The sequence below is a fragment of the Botrytis fragariae genome (assembly GCF_013461495.1).
Source record: "Botrytis fragariae strain BVB16 chromosome Unknown tig00000186, whole genome shotgun sequence".
Lineage (NCBI taxonomy): Eukaryota > Fungi > Ascomycota > Leotiomycetes > Helotiales > Sclerotiniaceae > Botrytis > Botrytis fragariae.
In genome coordinates, this window is record NW_023501000.1 from 263,580 (window position 1) to 290,326 (window position 26,747).

A 26,747-nucleotide genomic window follows, 5' to 3' on the forward strand; every position below is an offset into this window, starting at 1 on the left:
CATCCATCACTCAATCAGACGTCCTTCAATCAGCCATGCATTCATCAATCCGTCAGCCATGATCCATAATAGTTGGGCATGAAAATTATCATGGTCCGTGGATGTGGATGTGGATGTGGATGTTGATGTAAAACAGAATTGAACAGATGCGAAGCACGCACCAATCTATATGTGTGGTATTATTATGACAATCTGCAGCGACAACAATACGTACCTACCTAGGTATGTAGAGGAGGAAAAGAATTTATTCGGTGAATGACTGAATGGATGGATGGATGGATAGATGGGCGTTTGAATGAATAATGAATGAACGGTGGAGTTTCATTCATTCATTCATTTATTCATCCATCCATTCATGAAACTCCAAAAGGGTTCCATGCCGTAAGAGAAAAAGAAAAGAAAGAAGAAAAGGCTGAGAATAACAAACCCCCTTCCATTCATTCATCTATTCATTCATCCACTCATCCATCCAAAGTTTGTTTCCCCACCCCATCCAAAACAGATCCCAAAAATCAAAAGAGCATCTATTCATTATCCTCAAATCATCCCGTCAACAATTCCATCTTGATAGACAGACCAACAGACTACAATCAATCAATCAATCTCTTTCCAATCCTACCCAAGCAACCGAACCGAACCGGAAGTATAAGTACCTAGTAACAACGAATAAATGAATGAATGAATCCCTCCCTCCCCAAACAAATATCCTGATGAAAATTAAATGAATGGAACTAATGCAGCCACCCGATTGCGATAGCCGCGAACTAATCTTTTATTACGGGTACATAGGTACATACATACATACATACATATATACACAGTATCCACACATCTCTACCTATGGATCAATTTTCTACCTACCTAGCCGCCTACTTACCTAATACCTAGCAGAATTCAAACTGTACACTGTAGAAAGATCAAAACAAATAATCAAAACAAATAATCAAAAAATAAACGAACGGAATACTTCAAGGCCAGCATGCTACACGTACATGGATACATCACATCACATCACATCACGTCACATCGCAACACTTCCTATGCTCAAATATCAACCCAACTATATAGTATACTAGGTGGTAGTCACCAAGAAGAAGTTTCATTGTTCATCTCATCTCATCACGACTCGTATCAAAATTCCCTCTCTCATTCATCAGATATTCTTGTTTACTCTCAAGAATCATCATGATCCGTCAGCCAGACATTCAGTCAGTCAGTCAATCTAAACGACGCGTTCCAGATCCAAATCCAACATCCCTCTCCCCACAGAAAAAAAAGTATACATCCAAATCTCCATCCATCTTCGATATTCTCCACACCCTTATCCACACCCACACCCTCACCCTCCTCTCCATCTCAATCTCAATCTCAATCCCCCACAATCCAGCTCAATAAAGAAATCCCAACTCCAACCCTACTAGCCACTAGCCACTAGCCACCAATCCACTGACCGCTAATCTACTAACCCCAAACCCCAAATCCACTAACCCCAAACCTCCATTCCACATTCCACAGCACATTCCTTCTCCCTCACCTCTCTCTCTCCCCTCCCCCGTCTCCCCCAAACCAACCCACCATCTCGTGCAACCAACCCACCAATCAAACCCAATCCAATCCAAGCTACCTCCTACCTCCTACCTCCTACCCAGACCCAGACCCAGGCACTAGACCCTACCCACAACATTCCTCGCAACCCCCCACAACTCCCCGCATCTTGAATCGCGTATCCAAACTACCGCGCTACTACTACTGAGAAACATAGAGACCTATTGTGTGATTCTCTTCTATTTGAAGTTGAAGTTGAAGCTGATTTGCTTGCCGCTGAAGTATGTACCTACGACTTGCTAGCTTCGCAATCGATCTGTCCATCTATTCGCAATTGCGAAAATCTCATCTACCTACCTGTGTACCTACATGTGCATGAACTGGTGGGGAAGTGCACTTACCATTTGTTCGTGGAAATCAATCAATGTATCCGTAATACGTTTGTTTGTATGGTTCACCTCGACATGTAATCAGTGATTTTATGATTGTTTCTATATGTGATGGTTTAAATTGAATTGATTTAGATTGGGAATTTGATAGCGTGGTAAAAATCCAGTGTAACATTATGATACAACATCTATAATATACATTTCCGAGACAAATACAACCATCATATCATGCTTATTTTCATTTTCAAAGGATTTAGAGAAGAGATACTTTAATAATTGAATGCAATTCATGATAGAAAAAATTAATATGTGCTTCTGGAAGGTTTGTAGATAGCAGTTGTGAAAATGTATGAAAATATACAAAGTGATCGAAAGCAGTGATTGGCTGAAAACGGTTCTTTACTCAATTTCTTCACTAGCTTTCATCAACACCCATCTCTCGAATACATAAAGACCGGATCAAATCCTTTCTTTTCATTTAACTCTTTCAAAACAAAGACTCTTACACGGCTGGATTATCGTGTTGTATGAAGCTCGGATTTCATTGCTTACTTCAACAACAACTCAGCACAGCTGCAGCAACGTCAAGACAAAGAAAATAATTTATTTTTTTGATACCATAGCAACATTAGAGCCTCTGCATCACTACCAGGGGTACTCATCACTGGACACTTACATCTAATTTGCTTGACACCACGGTTCCAGAACATAAGTCTCCGAAGGGAAGACGGCGCGGTCTGCAGGAAGCCACAGGTTCATCCCAAACTTTTTGATACTGCACGGTCCTGAGAGAAAAGAGAAAAAGGTCCCACTTGAATCAATTTCTCAGACCTCAACCTAATATTGGAACTTCAGATGAACCATTTACTCTCCAAAGAACTTCTGTGGAATTTCCAGAACTTTGAAAAGAACATCTTTTGGGTCTCACTTGCTTCTTACAATCCTTCTCTGTCCGAGGTTGAGAAGACATTCATCATCAACAATAGCAAAAGGCATAGCAAGTAATTCATATATCTCACCACAGAGCAACAAACACAAGTCGAAAGCGGGGCTCCAACAATCCGACAATATTGTCGAAAACAGATTGGAGAAGAGTTCACCTCACTTTAATTGTCATAGAGTCTGTGACGTCGGGCCTTTCACCTTCAATAATTACCTGATCTATGGTGAATATTCTACACTGGTAGAAAGCCATTTATAAGCCGGCGATCCTACTTCTCCGAAGTACAACTGCCTCTTTCACCAAAAGTTCCAAATTTCCCAACAGCAAAAACCATGACTTTATCACCACCACCATCAAGGAATAGCGAAATGTTCCAACACGATCTTCATCATTTGGTAGCGCATAACGCCAATACATCTTATCCGCAACCAAAATACGATCAAGATGAAGGTATTCACATGCAGACACATTACGAATCACCCATTTTGCATGAGGACCAATACATGCGCAGACCGCAGCAGACTAGCTACCCATATCAGCATCAACACCAAGACTCTGGATTAGGAATTCAATATGTGAGTTGCTGAGAAACTTGTATCTGGCTTCCTAAGCTAATTGTGGAATTAGGAGTATCATGATTTTCAGGGACCCATGTATCAGGATCAATACAGCACACCAGCCAGTTCGCCCACTCCTCCATCCCAAGATATGATAAGAACGAGAAGCGGCCTTACAGTTCAACGAGGTGGACATCAAACTTTGAGACCCATGCCCGAGGGACGTCATCGAGCAGAGAAATCGCCAAAAATGAAGAAGGCTAAGAAGGAGAAGGTGAAGGCCGAGAAGAAGGTGGCAAAATTGGATAAACCGTTGAGTGAGCTCACCAAAGATTGGAAACATGTTCCAGTTGCCGATATCGAAACATACGTGAATAGATCGGCCGACGAGAGACGACGGGAGGTAGATGAGGGCAAAGTTCCAGGAAAAGTCAAGCGACCAATGAACTCCTTCATGCTCTACCGCAAAGCGTATCAGAACCGAACGAAAGACTGGTGCCTGCAAAATAACCATCAAGTTGTCTCTCAAGTCTGTGGTGATAGTTGGCCGTTGGAACCCGATGCTGTAAAAGAGCAGTTTAGTGAATGGGCCAGGATTGAACGAATCAATCATCAGAACGCGCATCCGGGATACAAGTTCTCTCCAACAAAACCTGGTGCTGGTAAAGCCGCCAAGAGGAAGATGTCGGAAGACATTGCTTCTGATGATTCTGATTTGACTGATTTTGATTGGCAAGGAGGAGGTCAGTCAAAGAAGAGGCGGAATCTTCGCAACCAACAGAGACCCATGCAGCAACAGCCCGTTATGTATCCTACAACCAGGTCTGCATACCACTACTCTTCGCGCGAACATTCTATGGAGCCAAGTTATGCCAACTATAACAAATCCTCGTATCAAATTGCGAATCCAGGAAAGCAGCCTCCTGCTCAGTACAATCAAGCAGGTATGCAACCTGGAGAATACTATCAGCAGACCATTCAAAGTAACCCCTTAGTAGCCGGCGTTGAAGATGTCATCATCAAAAAGACCCCAGCTCCAGGTGTTCATTCGTATCAAGTTAGTATTCCAGGAGGACAAGATTTCGATATCATGCACCCGCAACCACATTATACACCTTCGCCTCAGCCGGATTTCAGAATAGATCCTTCATTGATGTCTCAAGACCACGGTCATTACGAGAATAACAGTTATCATGAAGGTCATCCTGATGGAGTATATTTTGGTAGTAATCATGAATCAGAGCAAGCATGGCAAGCTGGGTACGGAATGAATGATAGTGAGATGGATCCTGCTCTTCAATACCTCCCCGAACAGCATGTCGACAAAGGACAAATCCATGATCAACAGATGGATGTTTTGCGAGGACATCAAGAAGGATGGCAGATTGAAACACTGGATAGTGGTCGAGAATTCGATAACTGGATGGGAGCTGGCGAGGAATAGAATGATCTAATGTGTCGATGGAGTGTGGGTGGTCGCTCGTGTACAGGATGGATTCGTTCAATGCATTGGGTATGGAGAAGGAGGTTTTCGTTATGCGCATTTCTCGGAGTACTGGTGTGGTTTAATCGTCTGTCAGTTTCCTTTTGTATGGAAAAGTTCGGCGACTGCTGAAAACATAAATCTGCCCCATGATGTATGTAGATAGGGATGGACGTTTTCCCTCATAGCCAGCCAAACTTATGTAGAGCTGATATGAGGAATGTCCTGTTGAATAAATCTCCCCGTGGAACTTTCACGAAGCAATGTAGTTATTAGCCATGTCCTGCTGTATTGTATATGTCTGAGGATATAATCGTGGACAAGGGGTTTGTCTAATAAGGAGGACAGTCGAGCTTTAACAAAGACATTGTGTCATGCAGATTGCCGTTCCAATCCCAACTTTGTGTCACCCTATTGTGATGTACCTTGAATGCCAGACCTGAATACATATACCTAATCAGAAACTTCTCATTGGTACGGCTCAATCATTAATTGGTAATTATTGTCTTATAGTACGACCATGAAAATGGTGAAAATATGAAATGAAGGAGAAAGTCAATTTGAACTTTGAAGTTCCAACGTAGAACTAATTTTAGCTATCATGGCCCACTTTTCCGTACCGCAACTTTGGAGGGGTCAATTGGTTCATTTTGCTCTACGCGACTTCAAATATGTGATACGCGATACTGAGGACATGATACTCAAATAAAATCAAGGCGAGATCTGGGGTGAGATTTGACACATAACCAAATAAGGCAGATTATTGAAAATGTACGGAGATATAGGGAATAAATTGGTAAGTCAATCCACCATCAACTATGAATCCTTCTTCTAATCAATGATCAGGTTCAACATGCCAAAAGAACTCAAAAACTCGAACATCTTCCTCCATATCAGACTGAAATGGTTCGCGCAGTCACTAGGGAGGTTAGAGACCTAGACAAAGACGCTTCGAATATTTTACAATCCATCGGTGGCTCGTTTGATCCATCTGCCGACCCTGCGACAGCATGCACTCTCCTCGTTGATCACCTGTGTATGCGAAGGAACAAACGATGTCTCCTCGCATATCATCGTACACGAACCGACAAGCTTGAAGAAATGGTATGGAATGGCAGTGATGTTTTGGATCTCGCTGCACAGCAACACCGCATTACAAGTGAGGGGCAGAACGGAGGGACTGATTTAGGAAATGGTGAGGGGAATACCAGCAGTCTAAGCCCGGAAGAGGAAGAATATGTCAGGCAATATAGCGATTTACTCGCTGCGTTCAAAGGACATTGGACCGATATTGATCTGACTGGTAGTCTTGAACCTCCCAGAGATTTGTTCATTGATGTTCGAGTCCTCAAGGATGCCGGAGAAATCCAGACAGAATATGGGTGAGTAATGGCACACCAATTACATGGAGGTTCATTGACATGATTACAATGCAGTACCATCAACCTTACCAAAAATTCGCAATTTTATGTCCGCCAAGGGGACGTTGAACGTTTGATCGCACAAGGATACCTTCAAAAACTCAGCTAATCACGAGCTTCAACCACAACAACAATTGTGGACTTGATCATAATGGCGGAGTTGATGGAAACTCGTCAAATTGACGGAGGAGAGGGTTCCACGCGACATTTACGGACGACGGACGGTGAACGAAATCGTTGTCAGTTGAAGACATGAGGTCCAGAGGTACATACTCTCCACACAGGAACAACGCGGCTTTGTGTTCTGCCACGAAACCTAGTCCACGGAGGAGAGACCCGGTGCAGCCGGTGCCGGAAAGATGTGGATTTGTGGGGGCCCCTATTCTCATTCGGACCTAAATTGGTGATAGTCGTGAGAAAAGACGACGAGGACTGTACAATTGGAACGAAGATATCTTGTTATTTCTATTACTACATAAATACTACGCGGGCAGTCGATGTACTATTGTATAGGATCAGGTGAGATACAAGACAAAAACTTTCGGTAACCAAGCTTTTCGCGGGGTAAATTGAATGGAAGGGGTTTTTTGAAGGTATCAGTCTGGCAGGAGATGTTCGTATTGAATGATTGAGTTCATGACCAGATGATGCATACCTCGAGTTGAATTGGAAGGGTTCTATTGGTCTTGAAGAAAATCTTTCCATGGCACGGTGGCTCTTGAGGGGAATAATTTTCATGGGGTCGTACAATGATATGATTTATTACTTGCTGCAGTCACACTGTAGATTGATTATTCGGCCTGCGTCGGTTTGACAGGTTGACAGTCGTCTCCAGATTATGATTTCATATCTTGGCTTTACCTAAAGATGATTAGGTATTGGAACGCTGATTTTTATATTGGGGATTTTATATTGGAGACACTACTGCTTTTAGGTGTCGTATGATGATAATAAGATTACTAGATGCTTATTCAGGAAGAGGAGACGCAGATGGAGTGCTTAGAATGGACCCTTATGTGAATTGAATTGATTAATGATGGATATGTCTGTTTGTGGTGGGGTGGAATGTATGGAGTATCTAGTATTTAGCACCTACCTAGTGTGAATGGATGAATGGATGAATGGATGGATAGATGGATAGATGTTGATCAATCTGGATTTGGTTTCGAGCACCCTTTCAACTGAAATATATGGAGACAGGAATCGTGAAACCGAAAGCGAGCAGAAGAACATGGCGAGCATGGTCCAAAACTTGGCTGTGATTTGTGGCGTAAAAGAAGCCGTTTTCGCACCACCTACCGCCATGACTATCCCACATGCAAATGCAAATGAAGGGGTACAAGCGATGGGTGCAGTCACATGATGTTTTAGTTGAGTGAAGATATAGATGGTGGGTATTGAATGATGAGGGATAATTGTAAGGTGATTGATTGATCGATCGAATGGAAATCTAGAGGAGTATATGGGTAGGTATGAAGAGTTAGTAGATACGATAGATAGAGAGAGGTCAAGAAAGTAATTGAATTAGATATACATTCTTCTCATAACAATCAATACACATCGTATGCAACACTGAATCCATACATGTAAAATGATTGGTGAAAATGCGATACCGAATTCAGAATCCTGGTTTAAGATGCCAAAGGCGAAAAGTGGTAACATAAAGGCAAGAGGCAAACATTCCGGTAGTGACGTTGACCCCACCTTCTATCCCTTTGGAGCCACTGACGGTGATTGATCAGATAATTTTCATCAAGATGAGAAAGTTTCAACAGGGGTTGACGACAAGGTGTGTTCGAGACTTGTTCTTTCTACGTGAACGGCGTGAACGGCTTCACGGACTTGTTACCTGCGTCTATGTGGTCAAGGTATAAGTGGAGCATCTCCATGGTCATTGGCTTACTTCCGTACTTTGTATGCAAACTATAATAATGCAATGCGTCCGAGGCATCCCCAGTCTTCAAGATGCAGGAAAAGCTATCTTCCCCTAGCAGAGAAAAAAAAAGAAATTCTTGCAATGAGATGAGCACGCAACGCAGACATGCACGTTACATACTCTGTACATTACATTTCTTTGATGCCATTTTCTTATTCTCTCATTCTCTCATTCTCTCAATTGCTTCACAGGAAACACTCCATTCATACTAGATCTCTTCGCTCTCACCTCTATTCAATGTATCATCTCATCTCATATTATATTATATTTCTATTCCTGATTCTATATTTAACGTCCTCACAAACTAACAATAAACTTTCATTTGCTCGTCCAATTTGATATCTCCACTCCACCTCAAACCCAATTATTCTCATACAAGGGAATTCCCAGATTTCCCACCCGTCAAACTACAATTGAACTAGGGGAAACTAAAAATTTAGTAGCAAACATCTTATCTAGACTTTCCAATCTTTTCCATAATTCATTTTCATTCGTCAAATTCCATTTACATCATTATATTATTCCTCCCCGTAGTCTTTGCTTTGGCGCTCTGCGAGCGTGAGGCAGATACGGAATTTGGAAGATAGCTTACCATACAACATACACATACATACATATACACATATCATCCATACCTACCTTTACACTTTAGCTTGTGCATAGCAATTGCTTTTGGAAATAATGTCATTCCCCTCACCGGCCTCTGCGCCATCCCGGCGTCGTGGAGATTCCGTCTCATCATACTCAAGTCCCCGTCTGATCCCTCATGCTTCGGCTGCGCAAGATGGTCTCTCTAATCTGCCATCCGATGTGAATCACGGCTCCTTTCGAGGTCAATCTACACAGCAGAATTCACACACTAATACTTCCGGCGCTTCACACCAATATCAACCTACACGTTCTTTCGTTCATCTCTCCTATCGTGGAGATCCAGGTAAGTACTACCTGATAGATTCCGATGAGCTCATCGCAAGTGAATATGATCTGATATCGTCATAGTCCTCGTAGACAGCGCACAGTATGCCCGCAGCGTTAGAGAAGATACGGCCGAACTTGCGTCATATGCCCTGTCCGACACCCCAGCCCCAGGTCCTCCCTCCCCGACCCGAACACGCACAAACCATCAGATGCACCTCGAATCATACTTCAATGGGGGTGAAGACGAGTCAAGATCAAATCGAGATATCGAACAATCACGTCACGAAACGATAGAAGAAGTGTCTGAGCCAGTTACCCCAGAAGAGGGCTCCACAAGCAGCCTTCCACACAGCGCATCTGCCATAACGAACATGCTGAGAACGTCTCCTCCTAGTACATCACTGCCGAACGAAAATGGAACTTTGGGCTATGGGGCCATTGAGAATGAACAAGGCGATTCCAATTCGAGGGACGGCCGCCTCATAATTACATCGCAGGGTGTCAAGATGGACTCGTCAGAACGTACACCCTTGTTGTCCAAAGTCTCATCTTCCCATTCTCACCCCGATTGGATAAGAGGGGATCATGATCTCGAAAGTTTAAAGACGTCAAGAAGCCCAACTTGGCCAAAGCTACGGAATGTTCTGCAATCAACCAGGGAACGAGGCACGGTCGTTGTCGAAACTGCTTTCAACCCCAAGCGCTGGGATAGAATGGCGATATGGCAGAACTGTGTTATTGCACCCGCCCAATCTCTTCCATCAGTACTTTTGGGAATGTTGCTTAACATTCTGGATGCATTATCATATGGGATGGTATGTTTCTTTTTACTTTTTTATCATAGTTTGTCACGATTCCGAGACATGGTGACGTGGGCTTCAATTTTGGAGTTCGCTTCCGCTATTACTTTCAGCTCTCGTTCTACCTTTCGTCACTACATCGCAAATTCTTCCTCTGTGGATCTTACGACCCTTTATTAAGATCATAAGTATTACATGCTAATATTCTTTTTCTATAGATCTTATTTCCTCTAGGGCAACCAATTTTCGAAAAACTTGGTGCTGCCGGCATCTCCATATTCTACGTGAGTACAATAATTTCGCAATTGGTGTTCTCATGCGGCATGAGTACATTTAAAGGAGGTATTGGTAGTGAAATGATAGAAGTTGTGCCATTTTTCCATAAAATGGCGTTTACGATAATGGAAGTGGTTGGCGAAGATAATCCTGAAGCCGTCATCGCGACAACTATCACGTCATACGCGATTAGTTCCATTTTAACAGGTATTGTATTCTTCCTCATGGGAACTTGTGGCTTTGGTTACATCGTTGGATTTATTCCTAGACATATACTCATTGGATGCATTGGTGGTGTTGGTTGGTTTCTCATTGCTACTGGATTTGAGGTTACAGCACGCCTGGATGGAAATTTGAATTATGACATGAACACTCTACACAAGATGTTCGAGCCAGATACAATCGCCCTATGGGTCATTCCGTTCTCCATTGCTCTTTTCATTGTCTGGTCGCAAACTAAAATTACCTCGAAATTTTATTTGTCCGCCGTTATCATGACTATTCCAGCAGTATTCTACTTTTTTGTCCTTTCATTGGATGAACTAGAAGTACCCAACTTACGTCGAAATGGCTGGATTTTCGAAGGTCCTGAAGCTGATGAACCATGGTGGTATTTCTGGACCTTGTACAAATTCCACCTCGTTCGTTGGGATGCTATTCTCGAAACGGTCCCTGCTATGTTTGCTTTGACATTCTTTGGACTTTTGCATGTCCCTATCAATGTTCCAGCCTTGGCCATCAACGTTGGTGAGGATAATCTTAACTTGGATCGAGAACTAATTGCACATGGCATCTCCAATATGCTATCTGGATTTGCAGGAAGTGTTCAGAATTATTTGGTCTATACCAACTCCATCCTATTTATGAGATCAGGTGGTAATCGATTAGCTGGTATTCTACTTGCTGCTGCTACTTTTGGAATTTTGATGTATGGACTAATTTTAATCGGGTATATCCCGGTTATGATGGTCGGGGCTCTCATCTTTGTTCTTGGTTTCGAACTTTTGGTTGAGGCTGTGTGGGTACCAAGGAAGAAGTTGAAGCCCCTTGAGTATTTGACAGTAAGTTTAAACACTCTTCGGGTTCCCATTACATTTGAGTTTGCCACTTTCAGATGAAAGCTAACTCCTTTTAGGTATGCATAATAGTCATCACCATGGGTATCTATGATTTCGTTGCTGGAATTTTCCTTGGTATTGGTCTTGCCTTTGTATCCTTGGTAGTCCAGACATCTAGAATCCCCGCAGTCAGAGCATCTTACTCAGGTGAGATAGCTGGATCCACTGTTCGAAGGAACGCTACTCAGTCTCGTTACCTTCGAGACGTGGGCCAGCAAATTCATGTCACAAAGTTGGCTGGATATCTATTCTTTGGTACCATCGTCAGTGTCGAGGAACGTATTCGTGCTTTGGTTGAGGATGAAGCATTCACCGAAAGACCAATACGTTTCTTGATATTTGATCTCTACCATGTTACAGGAATTGACTATTCCGCTGCCGAGGCATTTCTACGATTAAATCGAATCTTCAGCAAGAAAGGTGTTACTTTATCTCTCAGCGGTGTGGATCCAGAAGGTCCTATAGGAAGTCATCTTAGATCTGTTGGTCTTGGCCAAGGCCTAGTGATTGATGACGGTAACGAAGTGACCTTATTTCAAGATCTTAATTCTGCATTAGAGAGTTGCGAAAACGAATTACTGAAAACACTTTACGCCAGTCAACAAGCTCGCGCCAACCGCAATGACGCAACTGATCATCTAGAAGTGCCCTCAAGTCGAAGTCGCGGCAAATCATTCTCACATTCTTTTGATACTCAATTCAGTTCTCCAAGACGCAGTCAACTTTTCCGAATGGCTACTAATGCTTTGGAAGAAACTACCGTACCTGACATTAAATATTCTAATTTCAAAGAACCCCTTCGCTTAATCCTTCAAACTTTCCAAGGTCTCACCAATAAAAATGAAGATTTCTGGTTCCGCGTCATTCCGTTCTTTACTCGTAAAGAATATCTCGCAGGCACAACACTCTACCGTCGTGGCGAACCTGCAAAGGGTTTCTATCTCCTTGAAGAAGGTATCCTTCGTGCTGATTACGAATTACCTCAAGGTCGCTACTTTGAAAGTATAGTTGCGGGAACGACATGTGGAGAATTACCATTTTTCTCGGAAACTGATCGTACGGCTACAGTTGTAGCGGAAAGAGATTGTGTGGCATGGTTGATGGATAAGAAGGATTGGGAAGATTTACAAGAAAAGGATAAGGAAGTTGCTCAGGAATTATTGAGGATTGGATTGAAGTTGACAAGTGAGAGGATGAGTGCTATTACAAGTTATGTCTTGACTACAGCTGGATAGCGAGTGAGGATTTGATTACGAGGGTATTGAAGTCGAATGAAAGATTTCTTATTTTGGATGGGTGGATGATGGAATGCCATTTGCAATTCTTGCACTGGGCTGCGAGATGGTGGTTGTATTTAATGGACGAATGGATGGATGCATATTATATTTTGTATGTATGCATGTATGAAGGAGATTTATCGGTCTACAGTACATTTATATTTTATATTGAAATATCTAGTAGTAAGTATAGTGGGAGATTTTCGATGTAGTTAATTTGTTCGATGGGCTTGGTGTGGTGTGGTGTGGTCTTTTTGCTTTATGGCGTTTGGAATGGAAAATGGGAAAATCAATAGGAAAATGGGGGAATAAAAAGATGGAATTTTTGGGGAGGGTGGAGGGTATTAGTGCTGTGTTTAGTGGGTGGGTGAATGGATGGATAGATGGATGGTGGATATGTGTGTTGGGGGTAATAGATTGGAGTGTGGGAAGGGGGAGGGGGGACGGGGATGGATTAGATAAAATAAATAAGATGGAAATTTTGAAGTGGTGATTGTTTATCTCTTTCGATATCTGAGTGTCTGGGTATATGAGTGCCTGTTTGTGGATGGTAGTAGTGAGTTGTGAAGAGATGGAATGAGATTTGAAGAGGGTTAAGGTGAGGTGATATGAGATGTGAGGGGGTGACATATGAAAGGGGTAAGATGAGGAGGTGAGATGAGATAAAATAAAGTAAAATAAAGTGAAAAAGGTGAGATGAAAAAGGTGAGATGATATATATCGTAAAGATAAAATATATGTATAAGTATTTATCTATTTATGTATATGTTTTTTAGCTGGGCAATAAACTTTATTTGACAATGTACGATATGAATAGGGGGTAGGGTTATGGGTAGGAGTATAGTTAGGGTTTTAGTAGAGTAGAATAGAGTAGAGTAGAATAGAATAGAGTAGAGTGACTATGTAATCTTATATCTCTATATCTCTATATTTAATAGTTGTATATATATGGTATATGTTTCTTATTAAATTGGTTTTGATTATTTGGGTATTTCGGTATTTAGGTTTTTAGTTGTTTTATGAGATTATTATTGTGTTGTGTTGTATTGTGTTGTATAGGATTGAGATTGAGATTATCTTTATAATATAATTCTGAGAGATAAAATGAATAAATAAGTGGGGATTGAACTTGAAGGGGGGTTTGGTGATGAAGTGGAAGTGGAAGTGGAAGTGGAAGTGGAAGTGGAGGAGGATGAGAGGGGTAGGATGGAAAGATGGAAAGATGGAAAAGGAGAGGTAGATGTAGAGGGATGAGTGAATGGATGGATGGATAAAAAGAAATGGAGAATCGGGAAAGAAGAAGAGAAGAGGGGGTTATTTATCTGTTACAGTGTTCTTATTAGTATTGCTCGTATTCCGTATATTAGTCCGTATATTAGTCCGTATAGTGGTGTGTATTGATTGTTTTGAGGATATTCATGTAAGTGATATCGATTTATATATCACTAAAGATATTCGATATTATTTCAATATTGAATACTACTAGAAAGAATGGAAATATGGGAATTCGATTTGGAATGTTTATTTTTGTATCAAAATGGATCAGGAATAGGGATTTCGATAAATATTTATAAATTTCCAATCCATTTTGATACAAAAATAAACATTCCAAATCGAATTCCCATATTTTCATATCTTTCTAATAGTATTCAATATTGTGAATATTAATATAAGTAATACAATTACTCTTTATATGTATGAACTCTTATATTGAAAGCTTAACATATGCCATTGTTATACTACCATATATTAGTACGAACACTGATCCTATTGGTGGGATTATGGGATTCTTTGCGTGTGTGTAAGGGTGTGAGGCTTGAGCTGGGTAGTGGATGGTGGATGGTGGATAGTAGATAGATGATTGAATGATTGAGTGAGTAAGTATGTAGGTAAAAACAATAGAGCTTGGAGGGGAGAGAAGTAGATCGGGAGAGAAAAATAAAGTTAGTTGGAGGTAATGGTGGGCTTGGGTTTAGGGGGATGAAGATGAAGATTAAAATGACCGAGTGAGTAGTCGTGGTGGTGGTGATTTTGTATGAATAGGTATTTTTGGGTGGTGATTTGAATGAAAGAGTCTATTGTGGGATATGTTGATTAGGTGAGTGGTTAAAATTTGGATAGGCAGTGAGATATGGAAGGGGAGAGAGGAGAGGATGTGAAAAGCGTGGTTAATTATTGATTAAGGTTTATCAGGGTTTCATAAGACACACATCAAAGGGAACAATGGGATGAGAATGATTTCAAGGTTAGAATGATAGGATGGATGGACTTGTTGAGGGATATAGATGTAGATGTAGATCTAAATGTGTGTGGATGTAATGAGAAGTTGAAAAAGCAAAGGAGAAAGAGAACGAGAGAAGAAAGAATAATGCGAACTATAACACATAGGCGTAAAATGAAGCATATAACAATATGCATTCAGATTTAGATTGACTGTTTAGGTATAAAGAGTGAGGATGTAAGATTGTAGTACTGATGCAATCATATGGCTTCGCTTAGTTCTTGTATGTGTGTACGAATGACTACTTGATCTTTTTGAATGAATCAAAGAGGGGTTTACTTTTTTGGAGAATTTAAACTTGAATTTGAGAATTTACAAATTTCTGATAGATCGTTTGTTCATCTAGATACTTAGTCTCTTAAAGTTTTGAACAAAAGATCGAGAGTCAGCGTGGCATTAGCTATGGGTAGACTGAATTGATCAGGAATTTATTACTACCAATAGAAGATCGAATGAGATTATCTTTTAGGGGATTAGGTGTCGTTTAATGTTATTGATGTGAGGTTGTTATAAGTTCTATGATTAGATAGATTTGAGTTATGTGTATATATTATAGACTCTATAAGAAGGAAAATAGAGGTTGTATTTGACATATTGTTGTAGCTTTGGATGTTATGGAGTAAAGCTGGAGAATTGTATAGATTGAACGGGTTGGTTGATTGTTGTAATCTTTTAAGAAGAGGTAACAGAATTGGAGAACGGAATTATTTTTCTTGGGAAGGAGTAGTGATCAGGTTGTAAAAACAGATTTTTAGTGTCTTTGAAGCTATTTAGGAAATAATAAGTTTAAAAAGCCCGTAGTGCCTAATCAAGCTGCTATACTTAAGAGAACTCATAGTAATAGATCAAGCCAGAAATCTTTTATAAAAACAACAGTAGAATTAGGAATCGATATTGAGAAACCTATTTGACGAGTTTCAATGTTACTTTGTGTGATAGTTTGCTCTATTATAGAGCGAAACTAAAGAATTGTAGGGATTAAGTAGTTTCACTGATTATTATCAAGTATAAAAGAAGAAGAATCAGAGCTATAAAGAGAAACTATATTTATGTTCTCCTCGTTGTATTTACGTACACGTATACGTATACTCCTAACGTGAAATATAAGTATACTACGAGTCGATTAGAATTAGAGAACTATATAAATGAATCAAACCATTGAACTGCTATACTCATATTATGTAAATGTTTTTCCGTAATTATCAAGAACACGCAGAGGTTTTCATTTACTAGTTTGTTTTTAGCATATCATTCGCCAAGAATACTAGTATCTATCTATCTATCTTTCTATCCAGGGATACTGGCTTTCCTCGACCAAAAGCTAATTAATAGCTTAAAGAGTGGACTATTCAGGCATAGAATAATTAAAAACTTGATCTCCGATTTTTAGTATGTTAGATTCAAGGTTTTGTTCGTCTGCAATCTGTGATTTTGATTAATTGGTGAGATGATGACACTCATTCTCAGTCTTTTTAATCGTACGATTGTGAAGAAAATATATTCCCCAGAATGGTCGGTGCACCTGTGTCACATGATACCAACATTACACGTCACCTCAGGGCATCTTTTCAAAATAAAGCCTCACTGTTACTTATTATATCCATTCCATCTTGTGGTGCCGCTGTGCTCGATAAGAGATTTGCAATCTTTGGTAATCAGTCTTCGACCATCCACCCTGTTTTTCATATTACATGCGATTGCAAGCAGTTCAGAGACTATACCTCACTTTAGATGACGGCTCGAGCAGATCAATATCACTCAGTACCTACTCACCATGAGCGGAACATTTACGACATGTGCAACATGCGAGCAAATCATTGAATTCTCTAACGCAGGTACTAGACAAGATAATGTCATATTAGGAACTGTTTCCTCACTTATCGACACGGAATGTCCTCACCGAAGATGGATCACAAAATTCGACCCAGATGGCGCCGCGATTCAAAACTTCTCCGAGTTCAAAATTAGCATGTTCAAAAGGGCATCGTCCATAGTGCTTAGATCGAGTCGAGATGGGACAGGTTCATTAGGACGTCGCTTTGAATTTGTTCATGAGAAGAATGATGGATATCCAAATTCGAGACGTGCACGTATTCTTGATCCTATCTGGATTGATGAGGGGATTATTCTGAATTGGAAAGATTTGTGTAATAAGCATCATGGAGCTGCATGTGATGATCCCGAGAAATTCAAACGTATGGACGCAATCCAGCCGACGTGGCTGATTGATACTGTGGCTGGATGTCTTGTGCCTGGCCGTGAGCATTCAAGGTTTGTTACATTAAGCTATATCCGGGGGCAAATTGTGCCTTTCTACAGCGAGAAAAGTAACATCGATCGGCTCCAAGAATTAGGGGTTCTATCAAAAGGATCTGTAGCAGATAAGTTACCCATGACGATCAAAAATGCTATTGATGTTGTTCGGCTAATTGGAGAGCGATACTTATGGGTCGATACATTATGTATCGTTCAAGACGACGCAGAAGCTTTGCAAACCGAGATGAATTCCATGGCTAGAATATACACTACTTCTTGTGAGTATGATCGCACTCATTGAGGGTCGTGTCTCGGTGAAATCAAACTCACTCCATTCAGGTATCACAATCGTAGCTACTGATGGCATCGACGCCAACTATGGACTTCGAGGATTCAAGGGATTTACTCCTCAACGAAACTTCAAACAAAGCGTAATGTCTATGGGATCTCCAGTAAAGTTGATCAACCCCAGAAGCAGAAATGAAAAACACAATACTTTATATCACTCGCGCGCTTGGACTTACCAAGAAAATCTTTTCGCCAAACGACGTCTTTTCTTCGAAAATGGAACTGTCTATTGGGAATGTAGCAGGTCTAGTTGGGAAGAAGAATTATTACCTGATCTACCACCATTCAAGCTGCGATCAGTTGACCCACTAGAACCTCCAGAGTTGTTCACGACTTCCAGTTTTCCAGATATGAAGAACATGAATTGTCTATTACGGGAGTTCAATCAAAAAGTTCTCACATTCCCTAATGATGCCTTAGCGGCCTTTTCTGGTATACAGTGGGGACTCAGTCAGATATTCGAGGGCGGTTTATTATATGGTATCCCTGAACTCTTCTTTGAGATTGGGTTGATGTGGAACCCAATTGGTGTTGGAGAAAGACGGCATTCAACCGAGAAAGAGATATTACAACTCCCAAGCTGGTCATTCCTTGGATGGCAAGTAGGCGCAAGTTTTGCAGACGACGGTGAATTTGAAGCTACCTCGTGGTTCAGAGCCGAATATTTGAAAGGTGTCTATAAACCTATTACCACATGGTACACAATGAACCATTCCAAATCAACAAATAGACGAAAAATTGCATCGACGTGGTACAAGTACAAAGTTCTAGCCGAAAACACCACACAAACGCCTCTCAAAGGATGGATGCGCATGCCATTCGGTTGGAATAGTGGATATCCTATGCATCTCAACACATTTGCGTATTCGGGTGACGGGCAAGAATATGCCTATTGGCAATCAAACTCTCCTGATAGATGGTACAAATATCCGGTTCCGGTTCTAGACTCGAAAAAACAGTACCCTGTACAGCTGCAGACGCAATTTCTCTACTGTCAGACCTCGAGAGCATTCATACATGGCATCACAGATATTTCTACAATAGCAGAAAAGCGGTCTTCATCTTCGTCTGAACTCAAAGATAATGAAAATTTCACAAACATCAAGCTTCAAGATTTGAATGGAGAAGTCGTCGGTTTCCTAACGCTTATGTGTGAAAGAGATAGAGCTCATTTTACGCAAAACGCAACGACTGGGGCTCTCGTTGAACTTGTTGCTATTTCTCAAGGATGGTTTGGCGTCAACACGAAGAGTGGCGAGGAGGAGAAAGAAATCAAAGATTGGTTTCCTGACCACACGAAGCGTCAAGATTGTTATCATGTGTTATGGGTGGAGTGGGAAAATGGTATCGCGTATCGAAGGGGTAATGGGTGCGTGATGAAAGAGGTGTGGGAGAGGAAGCGAGAGAAAGAACTGGTGGAATTGATACTAGGATGAACTTAATCATCCTCTGGATTCAGTTGCGTATTTGGTGAAGATAATCTTGATTCTATTGGAATCATAAAAGCAGATGGCGTCAGCGGTAATGATGAGATATTCAAATTGATAACTAGGTAGGTTAGAACAGACCGTAGACTTGCGTCTACGGGCTGCAACTCGACGCAGCGGAAAATTTCATGCGACACAATTAGACAAAGAGTCAATGAAGTTTTTTTTGATTTGAACGTTTGATATGTAATTAAAATACGATTATACGACTACTCATATTGATCCTTGATTGTACCGTCATTCGACTGGAACAGGAGTTCTTGAATTGTTTGTCAAATGAGTACGTATCTGATCCTACCCTACTTAAGCAGTGGTTGTCGAGGAGCTTGTGGCATTCCAAACCATTGGAATATACTGATGGTGCTCAGTCGTATTCCCGTAAACACCTAATAAAATTTCACGCTGATTTTCCGTCATGGGCAAGAATGAAGGCGCGGTCTGAACCGAGTCTCGCTCCCGTAAGGATCTTTTGAGAGGCAAACCTTCTCCAACGCATGATATCTTTGGCCCACCGGCTGAAACAATTGCTCGTTCCACGCAGCCAGCTTTGATGATAGTGGGAAGGTAGAAGTGTACATATGCACCAGTTGTACCTGAAGCAGCGACCCAGTCCCAACCCGTGAGAGCACCACAGCCATCTTCCTGGGTCTCGAGAGATTTCCCACCGTCAGTCGCCCATCCTACAATGTCGTAGATCTCAAACTGATAAGCAATTGTGTCGTCCCAAAAGGCACAGTCAGCGACAGGCGTTGGTGTAACAGTTACAGTAACATCTGGGATTGTGACGGTCGATACTGGAACAGTCGTAGATGCTGAGGTTGTTGTACCCGTCGTGATTGAAAACAAGCTTTCCCATTCAGGTTGTTCTTCAATGTATAATGAGGAGAGGGCAGCTGGATCGTCGTATGTGAAAGGAAACACATCGGGAGTATCAGTGACAAATAACAGGGTTGCAGGGAAAGCCGTAGTAGTGCTCGATTCACTTTTTGTCTCGGTCGCAGTGGAAGAGCCATCATTACCGGCGCTTGAGCCCTGATTACTGAAAATTGATGGAGGACAAAACGGGCAGCCAGAGTCACAGAATAAAATACCTGGATTTTTTCACTCATGTCAGCAGTTTATTCTTCATGATAAAAACCACAGAGCAAGAAATGGACTCACAAGGTAGACCACAGCCCGGACATCCAGCGGTAGTAGTGTGTGTTGGTGGTTTACCGGATTTCCAGGAGTTTGTTTTCGAATTCAAATTTGAATCTGTTGTCGAAGCTTTAGTCGTAGGATGTGGGTTTGGTGTGACTGTGATAATCGTTGGGGACAAGGTGGTTCCCCCGATAATGGTCGTGCTCCCACCTAATGTTTCTGTTTGCGTAGGGGCGTCATAAGTGATGTCACCCCAGACAATGACTGTTCCTGGACTAGTGGTGGTTTCTACTGCACCAATAATAGATGTGGTGCCATCAATAACCCTTTCGAGAATAATAAAGTCAGTAAAGATCCTACGTTTGCGAGAGGAACTTAACATACGGAGTGATGATGATGCCGAAGGGGTCTGGTTGCACAGAACTGGTTAAGACAATTGGACCATCTGTTAAATCTGCTCCTAAAGATACGCCCCATACAGGAATAGCAGTGGTCGTTACTGTATAATTGATAATCGAGTTAGTGGAGGATCAGAAGGTAACGACATTGCAATGGAGAATTAAGAAAATGTTTACTCACCAGCAGGAATTGTGAGAACCGTGAGCATTGATACATATACAAACCATGGGTATGTGGAAGTTGTGCCGTCAGTAAGAGTGCTCGTGAGTGTCGTCAGACTTGAATATGATACTGTGGTAGTCCATAGTGGGAAAGTGATCGTAGTGGTACTTGACAAAGGCATCGGGGGCCAGACGAGCGTCACACCAGGTAAGGCGGTCACCACAGGGTCTACTGAAGACCAAATGTCAGGACTTATGTAAACTGTCTCGTTAAGATTAGAGCTTGAAGAAGTAGTTGATGATGATGAACTTTCGCCAGTGCCATCCAAAGATTGCAAATCTACTGCCCAGTCGGAAGTTCCAAAGAGACTGAGATCTTTGTACAAGAGCTGGCGCACTGCCTTGTTTGTGTCATTCATGTAAGCCACCCATTGAGTCTCATTATAAACCATTATATTTGAATAGGAGTTTTCGTCCCAGAGCAAATCGGCCGTAGGATTCTCAGAGGAGACCAAGCCAATCTCATAGTCGGCGATATAACCTGCTGTATCGGTACAGGGACCTGGAGTAGCTCCCGAGAGAGGTCCTGTATAAGTACAAAGCTCGGTCCAGCAACCAGGAGTAGTCATTTCGAAGGAGCGACCGTAACTCGAAACCCCTACTGCAATCATGTTAGAGAGGACGCCGGCCTTGGTAATCATGGAGAGTGCATTGATAGTTTCTGTCATATTGACATGGGATCTCAGACAATTGCCTTCTAAACATCCCGTATCCGAATTCACATTTCCGTAGTCCCACTGCCCGTGAAGATCATATGTCATAAAGACGACATAGTCGAGGAATTCGCTCATTGCCTGGATGGGAAAATGCTGCAGATACCAGTATGAAGCCGGAGCTGTGATTGAAACTGTCTTTCCGGTCGGCATACTGGCCTTAAGCTCATCTAATAGTACGAAATAACCAGTACTATCAGCCTCGGTTCCAACAGGAATACCTGGAATATCCGGTTCATCGGGGTACTCCCAATCCCAATCGATGCCATCCAAATCATAGTCCTCTACGAAAGCTATAACATTTTTTACCAAAGTCGCAATATTCTCCGATGTGCTTACCGCGTCTCGCATTATCATGTATGTGCTCGGGTCTGTGCAAAAGGCCCATCCACCGAAAGATACAATTCGCTTAACACCCGATAAGCCTTGTAAGAAGGGCAACTGGTCGGCAATAGAGGTGACATTGATAGAGAAGTCGGCATTAAGAGTGGCAAATGCGAAGTGAATGTGCGTATATGCTGTGGTATTGATATCGTTAACCGACATGGTCAAGCATGGGCGACTCCAATCAAAGGCTTCAAAATACGCGATGGAGTAGAACTCTGATGGAGCATCAGTGATTGATATATCAGTGCCACAGTTAGAGATGCAGCCATTTTGCCCCGAGGCCGCGGTACCAGGTGCGCCAGTGGTAGAATTAGAGGGAGTGCAGAACTCCGTAGTAGTCCCGCATTGACCCCAAATATCACAGCAGGCATTCAGGGGGCATTCATTCAAAGTACTTAGATCACTTCCTTGAGGGGCTGTGGCTGTTCCATTTACTTGTGGACCACAAACTGCGTTTGCTATGTTCGGAGGCATAGGAGAGTAACCTGAACTAAGACATATATTGTTTCCTGCAAGCAGGTTTGTACAGCCGTTCCAGCCCCATGTGTTGGTATTCCATGTCATGATGTCATCCTCGGTTATGTCATAGCTCGCTGCAAGCGACGAACAAGAGTCTCCTGCTACTACCAGATAGGCATAACAGTCTCCATCAGCACTCGGCTGTGGCGTATTGTCTGGAAGTGTCCCAGCGCTGCAACAAACATACTCGCCTGTAGTCAGGGCTGAGCATTCAGTCGCACTGGGATTATACTGAGTGAACGCAGCCGGCGTAATGCCACATTCAGCAGCAAGTGTGGCACATGTATCTCCAGCTACTACCTTCACAGTGGTGCAGCTGTCGCGTAAGCTCAGCTTATGGCTACTAAGTAGTGGTGACCGGCTAGTCAGCGTAGTAACGTTTTGTCCGACAGTGTTGACACTCGCAGAGGTGTTGCTATTCAAGAGGGATGGCGCAAGATAATTCACGCTTTGCCAGGTTGAGTTAACAAATTCATCCACGTAGGTGATACAACTACTGTTTTTCCAAGATTGTACCCCGACTTGAACAGAGGAGATGTCAGAGTTGGTATTGATAAAGATTCCCATTGAATAACGGGCCGTACTGTTATCACAAAGTTGAACCAGTAAGTTCTCAGCCACACTGCCATCGCTTTGAATTTGGCTGCTAAGTCTGCCGATGATTGAAGAGATCACGCCCTGACTGGAAAGCCCGGATCCCACATAGATGCCCACGGCAGCTGAGCCAGAGTATGCAAAATTGATAGTCTCGTCGCATGGGTCATTAACTGAAGCAGAAAAAATCTGCAGCTGTTTCAGAGCAGCAACTACGTCAGGAACACTTGCTGAAAAGGTACCGGAGGAAGCCATTTGTAAGGATGATGTCATCTCAGTCTGTTGTACATCATTGGATTGACAGGTAATATTCGTGACCGGCGAACTGGTATATTCCATATTGGCTGTACAAGCAGCAATGCTCAAATGCGTTTTAGGGTCGTCAATCTGGTTGAACAACGAAAAATCTAGGAGCATGGTATTGTTGCACACAGCAAGACGTTCAAGACTGTGATACAAGTACCAATCACTAGAGTTTGAGGTGCATGGCTGAGGACACCGATTCCTGGTCGCGGGATCGAGTCGGGAACTATAGTTACCCGCCAGAACAGCGGCTCTGAGAGCTGTTAAGTCTGTTGTTACTGTTGGCGCTGGCGCAGAGCGTGTAGTAAATGGAGAGCTAGCCAGATATGCCTGCAAGGAGCTACTAGCTGCCGCGGCAAGAGCCGAGTTCATTGCCAGAGCGCCGTGGAAATGCCAAGCAACCATCATGAAGATGTACAAACCCATCCGAGAAGGCTTCATTTTGAATATTGAAAGCGAAATAAATTGAGTAATGAAGTCTTTGTCTCGAAGTAATTCAAATGAAAAAGAGCGAACTGTCTCATAATATGAAAGACTGACAGAGGAGCGAACTAAATTTCTATATATCTTAAAAAAGATTATGATGTATAAGATGCTGGTACCTCGTAAAATTTCAAGAGTGCCTGTACGGATACTGTTTTGTTTGGGCTGGTAAATATCGTATGGACTGTTCTTTCTCCTCCCGGCATATATGATGTGATGAGACACTTCACATGGGTATTTGGATATAATAGGATGGGTGGAAGTATCTCGGCAGGACAAAATTTCCTTTTTGCATTACTATTAAGATTTCCAAGCGGCCTATTACCCACTTTAAGCGTCTAACATTTCTGGCAGTTGATGAGTGGGACAATCACCTCGGAGCGGTATAGCGGCTAGTCATGCATGAGGTATAGTAAGATAAACTGAAACTTCAGTGGCCTCTACAAGCAAGCTTCAAGATGAGCACAATTTACAAGGACCGCTTTCAAGGTGGCAATTCATCCCTCGGAGTTCGTATTTTCGGAGCATTCTTGGTCGTAAATTCTCATGAATGACCGAACTCATTACTCTGTTTGTAAATTGACAGTGTGTGATAATGCAAAGAACCAAATGTGGGATATATTCGGTTAGAAAGTATGAATCCATACACCCTTCTGTCGGTTTTGATGAGGAACCTAATGCTCAGACTTTAGTCCCACTAAAGTGCATCGGTTAGTCCCTTGAGAATACAGTCAACAAGTGGGACACAACAATCTACAATATCATTCCTTGTATATTGTTTTTAAGCTTCTGCGGCGCTTATGTTCTCCATTTATTCACATTCTAGTGTTATACCACATTCAATAGTTCTTGCAGTTGCTAGGAGGGGCAATCATGCAAGAAAATTGAAAGTTTAAACTTGCCCAAAAGTGCTGACATGGCGTGAAGATAATCTTTATTGAACAGGGAATCCTTTGATATATCAAATGACCCTTCATCCAGCTTCAACTGGGTCATCAGGCAAATGCGGCATTCAGATTAGAATGCTTCATCAAGGATGAAAGCATTATAACAAGGCTTGATTCGTCAGATATACCTATACTTGCTAGGTTATGGGTATGATGATCCGATGGCTCCCTTCCTTGCAGACAATGAAATTTGACTTCATTTCGGGATCTTGCAATTCCTAGAACACTGGCATGTGAAGCGGCCCAAATTTATCCGAAATACCAGGATATTTTTAAGTGAATTCACTTTATTATAGTTCTGGTACCACTCTGTGAGCTCTTGGATGTGGGCTCTTGAATGTGGGCTCTGAGTACCTTGTGCCATACAAGGGAGCCATGAAAATGCGACGAAAACGACGAGAGCCTCTAAGTATACGTTGAGCTGATGTTTTATCAATAAAGTTATGTGATTCCTCCAGGACTGGGAAATCACGTTGACTTGGATATCTGTTCTTTCCACCTCTGATAGTACTTCAAAACGCTCTCTCTTCTATGTCTTTTACTCAACACAAGATGTTCTCATATAAGCCAGTACTTCTTTTGTTATTCAGTCTCTTTAGTCTCTGTATTGCCAATTTACCAGACTACCGTGATGCTTCTCTTTTGAATTCGACAAGGACTCTCTTTGGACGAGTGGAGATCAGTAACCCAACGGTTCCTGTAGCGCCTTTGACCACAAATATATTCTCTATAGGCTCAGCATCTACTGCAGGAGGCTGCTATTCCCAAACAGAAACTATCGATGATTGGTTACAAGAGGTTGTGAAGTTGCATAATGCAGTAACTAAAGCGTATGCCAACTCTTACGACGATGCGGGATCCCGACTTCTTTTTACTGCGTGGATGAGTATCCAGTGGGTGTATGAGTATGGAGAATATGACAGAGAATTCAGTAGTGAATCACTTTGGGAAAAAACGGGAGGTATATATTTTCCGTCCACCGTTCTTCCGTACTCTGACTAATCAATTGAATAAGAACGTTTGGCCGCTGTCTCTCAGTTACTGAATGGAGGTGGCTTGGTAGATTCATTAACTTCGGCTGCTCCTTGGATATTTTGCGGTGATGCCTTTGCAAGCAAAGTTCCTTGGGATCAGCCTGCTAAGGATAGAAATGGGGTAGAGATTGCAAAGGAAGAGGATGAAACAGGAACCATCACCGACTACTGGACACTCGGCTCTTTGCTTCCCACTTTGGCCGCCCAATCCATAAATGTAGCCTACTATATCGACGCTCTCAAGTCATATATGGTTGAGAGTAAACCAGCATTATGTGATCCTAATGTTGGCCCCTACGCTGTCACTAGTCGAAGATCATATACAAGTACTGTTCAATCAGTCAGCATCGGAACACATGATAGGTTCGCGTACTTCTGTCCTCGTACTTTTGATCCCACTGGTCAAGCAAAACCTAGTGATCTACATTCGGTGTCCTCGCTTTCCACTTCAATTACGTTAATCGGACAAGATTTGGACAGGCTTCTTCCTCTGAGTGCCACGTTATATCACGAGCTCTTCCATATCACTGATTCAGATGAAAGCACGCGCGACCCGTTCTGTATGACCCCCCCTTTTCGGGTCTTGTGGACCGCCGGCTGTGACTCAGTCAATAGAGATGTTTGCTAATCCGTCATTTTGCTTTAGATAATCTGGGAGCAGCCAGCTCCGCGTCCCTCGCTGGAAACTCTGACGTTATTAACAATCCGGAATCATATGTCTACTTAGCCATGGCCGCCTATGTATACCAAAACCCGCCAGCAGGGGCTGATGCCACCCTGTACTTGGAAGCGGGTTTACCACAAAAGGCGACGGATGCTATTAAAAATGCTGGCCAGGTATAAGAGGTCTACTTTCGTCGAATTATCCCTTTACCTTCCAAGATGGGCTAGATGATAAATTCAAGACACCTCGGATTGAACCTCACAAAGACAAAGAGCGGATCAACGAAGTTGCGTGATTGTCAAATCGGA

General features: G+C 42.2%; 6 protein-coding genes across 6 annotated transcripts; 5 read left to right on the forward strand and 1 right to left on the reverse strand.

Annotated features, from left to right (window-relative positions):
- Nucleotides 1-3,209: 3,209 nt before the first annotated feature.
- Nucleotides 3,210-4,878, forward strand: Bfra_010095 (putative hmg box protein; the record flags this gene model as incomplete). Its single annotated transcript, XM_037340429.1, has 2 exons — nucleotides 3,210-3,452; nucleotides 3,505-4,878. 2 exons carry the CDS (start codon nucleotides 3,210-3,212, stop codon nucleotides 4,876-4,878), a joined length of 1,617 nt encoding a protein of 538 aa, XP_037188897.1.
- An 808-nt stretch (nucleotides 4,879-5,686) lies between these two features.
- Bfra_010096 (putative dna replication complex gins protein psf1 protein) lies at nucleotides 5,687-6,447 on the forward strand (the record flags this gene model as incomplete). Its single annotated transcript, XM_037340430.1, has 3 exons — nucleotides 5,687-5,713; nucleotides 5,764-6,299; nucleotides 6,354-6,447. The coding sequence occupies 3 exons, from the start codon at nucleotides 5,687-5,689 to the stop codon at nucleotides 6,445-6,447; spliced, it is 657 nt and encodes a 218-aa protein (XP_037188898.1).
- Nucleotides 6,448-8,955: 2,508 nt separating this feature from the next.
- Nucleotides 8,956-12,621, forward strand: Bfra_010097 (putative sulfate transporter family protein; the record flags this gene model as incomplete). The annotated part of the gene is made up of 4 exons (XM_037340431.1): nucleotides 8,956-9,208; nucleotides 9,274-10,007; nucleotides 10,211-11,329; nucleotides 11,404-12,621. 4 exons carry the CDS (start codon nucleotides 8,956-8,958, stop codon nucleotides 12,619-12,621), a joined length of 3,324 nt encoding a protein of 1,107 aa, XP_037188899.1.
- Nucleotides 12,622-16,718: 4,097 nt separating this feature from the next.
- Bfra_010098 (putative heterokaryon incompatibility protein) lies at nucleotides 16,719-18,984 on the forward strand (the record flags this gene model as incomplete). The annotated part of the gene is made up of 2 exons (XM_037340432.1): nucleotides 16,719-17,478; nucleotides 17,540-18,984. The coding sequence occupies 2 exons, from the start codon at nucleotides 16,719-16,721 to the stop codon at nucleotides 18,982-18,984; spliced, it is 2,205 nt and encodes a 734-aa protein (XP_037188900.1).
- A 354-nt stretch (nucleotides 18,985-19,338) lies between these two features.
- Bfra_010099 (putative class v protein) lies at nucleotides 19,339-23,752 on the reverse strand (the record flags this gene model as incomplete). The annotated part of the gene is made up of 4 exons (XM_037340433.1): nucleotides 19,339-20,126; nucleotides 20,197-20,501; nucleotides 20,560-20,674; nucleotides 20,755-23,752. The coding sequence occupies 4 exons, from the start codon at nucleotides 23,750-23,752 to the stop codon at nucleotides 19,339-19,341; spliced, it is 4,206 nt and encodes a 1,401-aa protein (XP_037188901.1).
- A 1,541-nt stretch (nucleotides 23,753-25,293) lies between these two features.
- Bfra_010100 (uncharacterized protein) lies at nucleotides 25,294-26,618 on the forward strand (the record flags this gene model as incomplete). Its single annotated transcript, XM_037340434.1, has 3 exons — nucleotides 25,294-25,702; nucleotides 25,757-26,335; nucleotides 26,422-26,618. 3 exons carry the CDS (start codon nucleotides 25,294-25,296, stop codon nucleotides 26,616-26,618), a joined length of 1,185 nt encoding a protein of 394 aa, XP_037188902.1.
- Nucleotides 26,619-26,747: the final 129 nt, after the last annotated feature.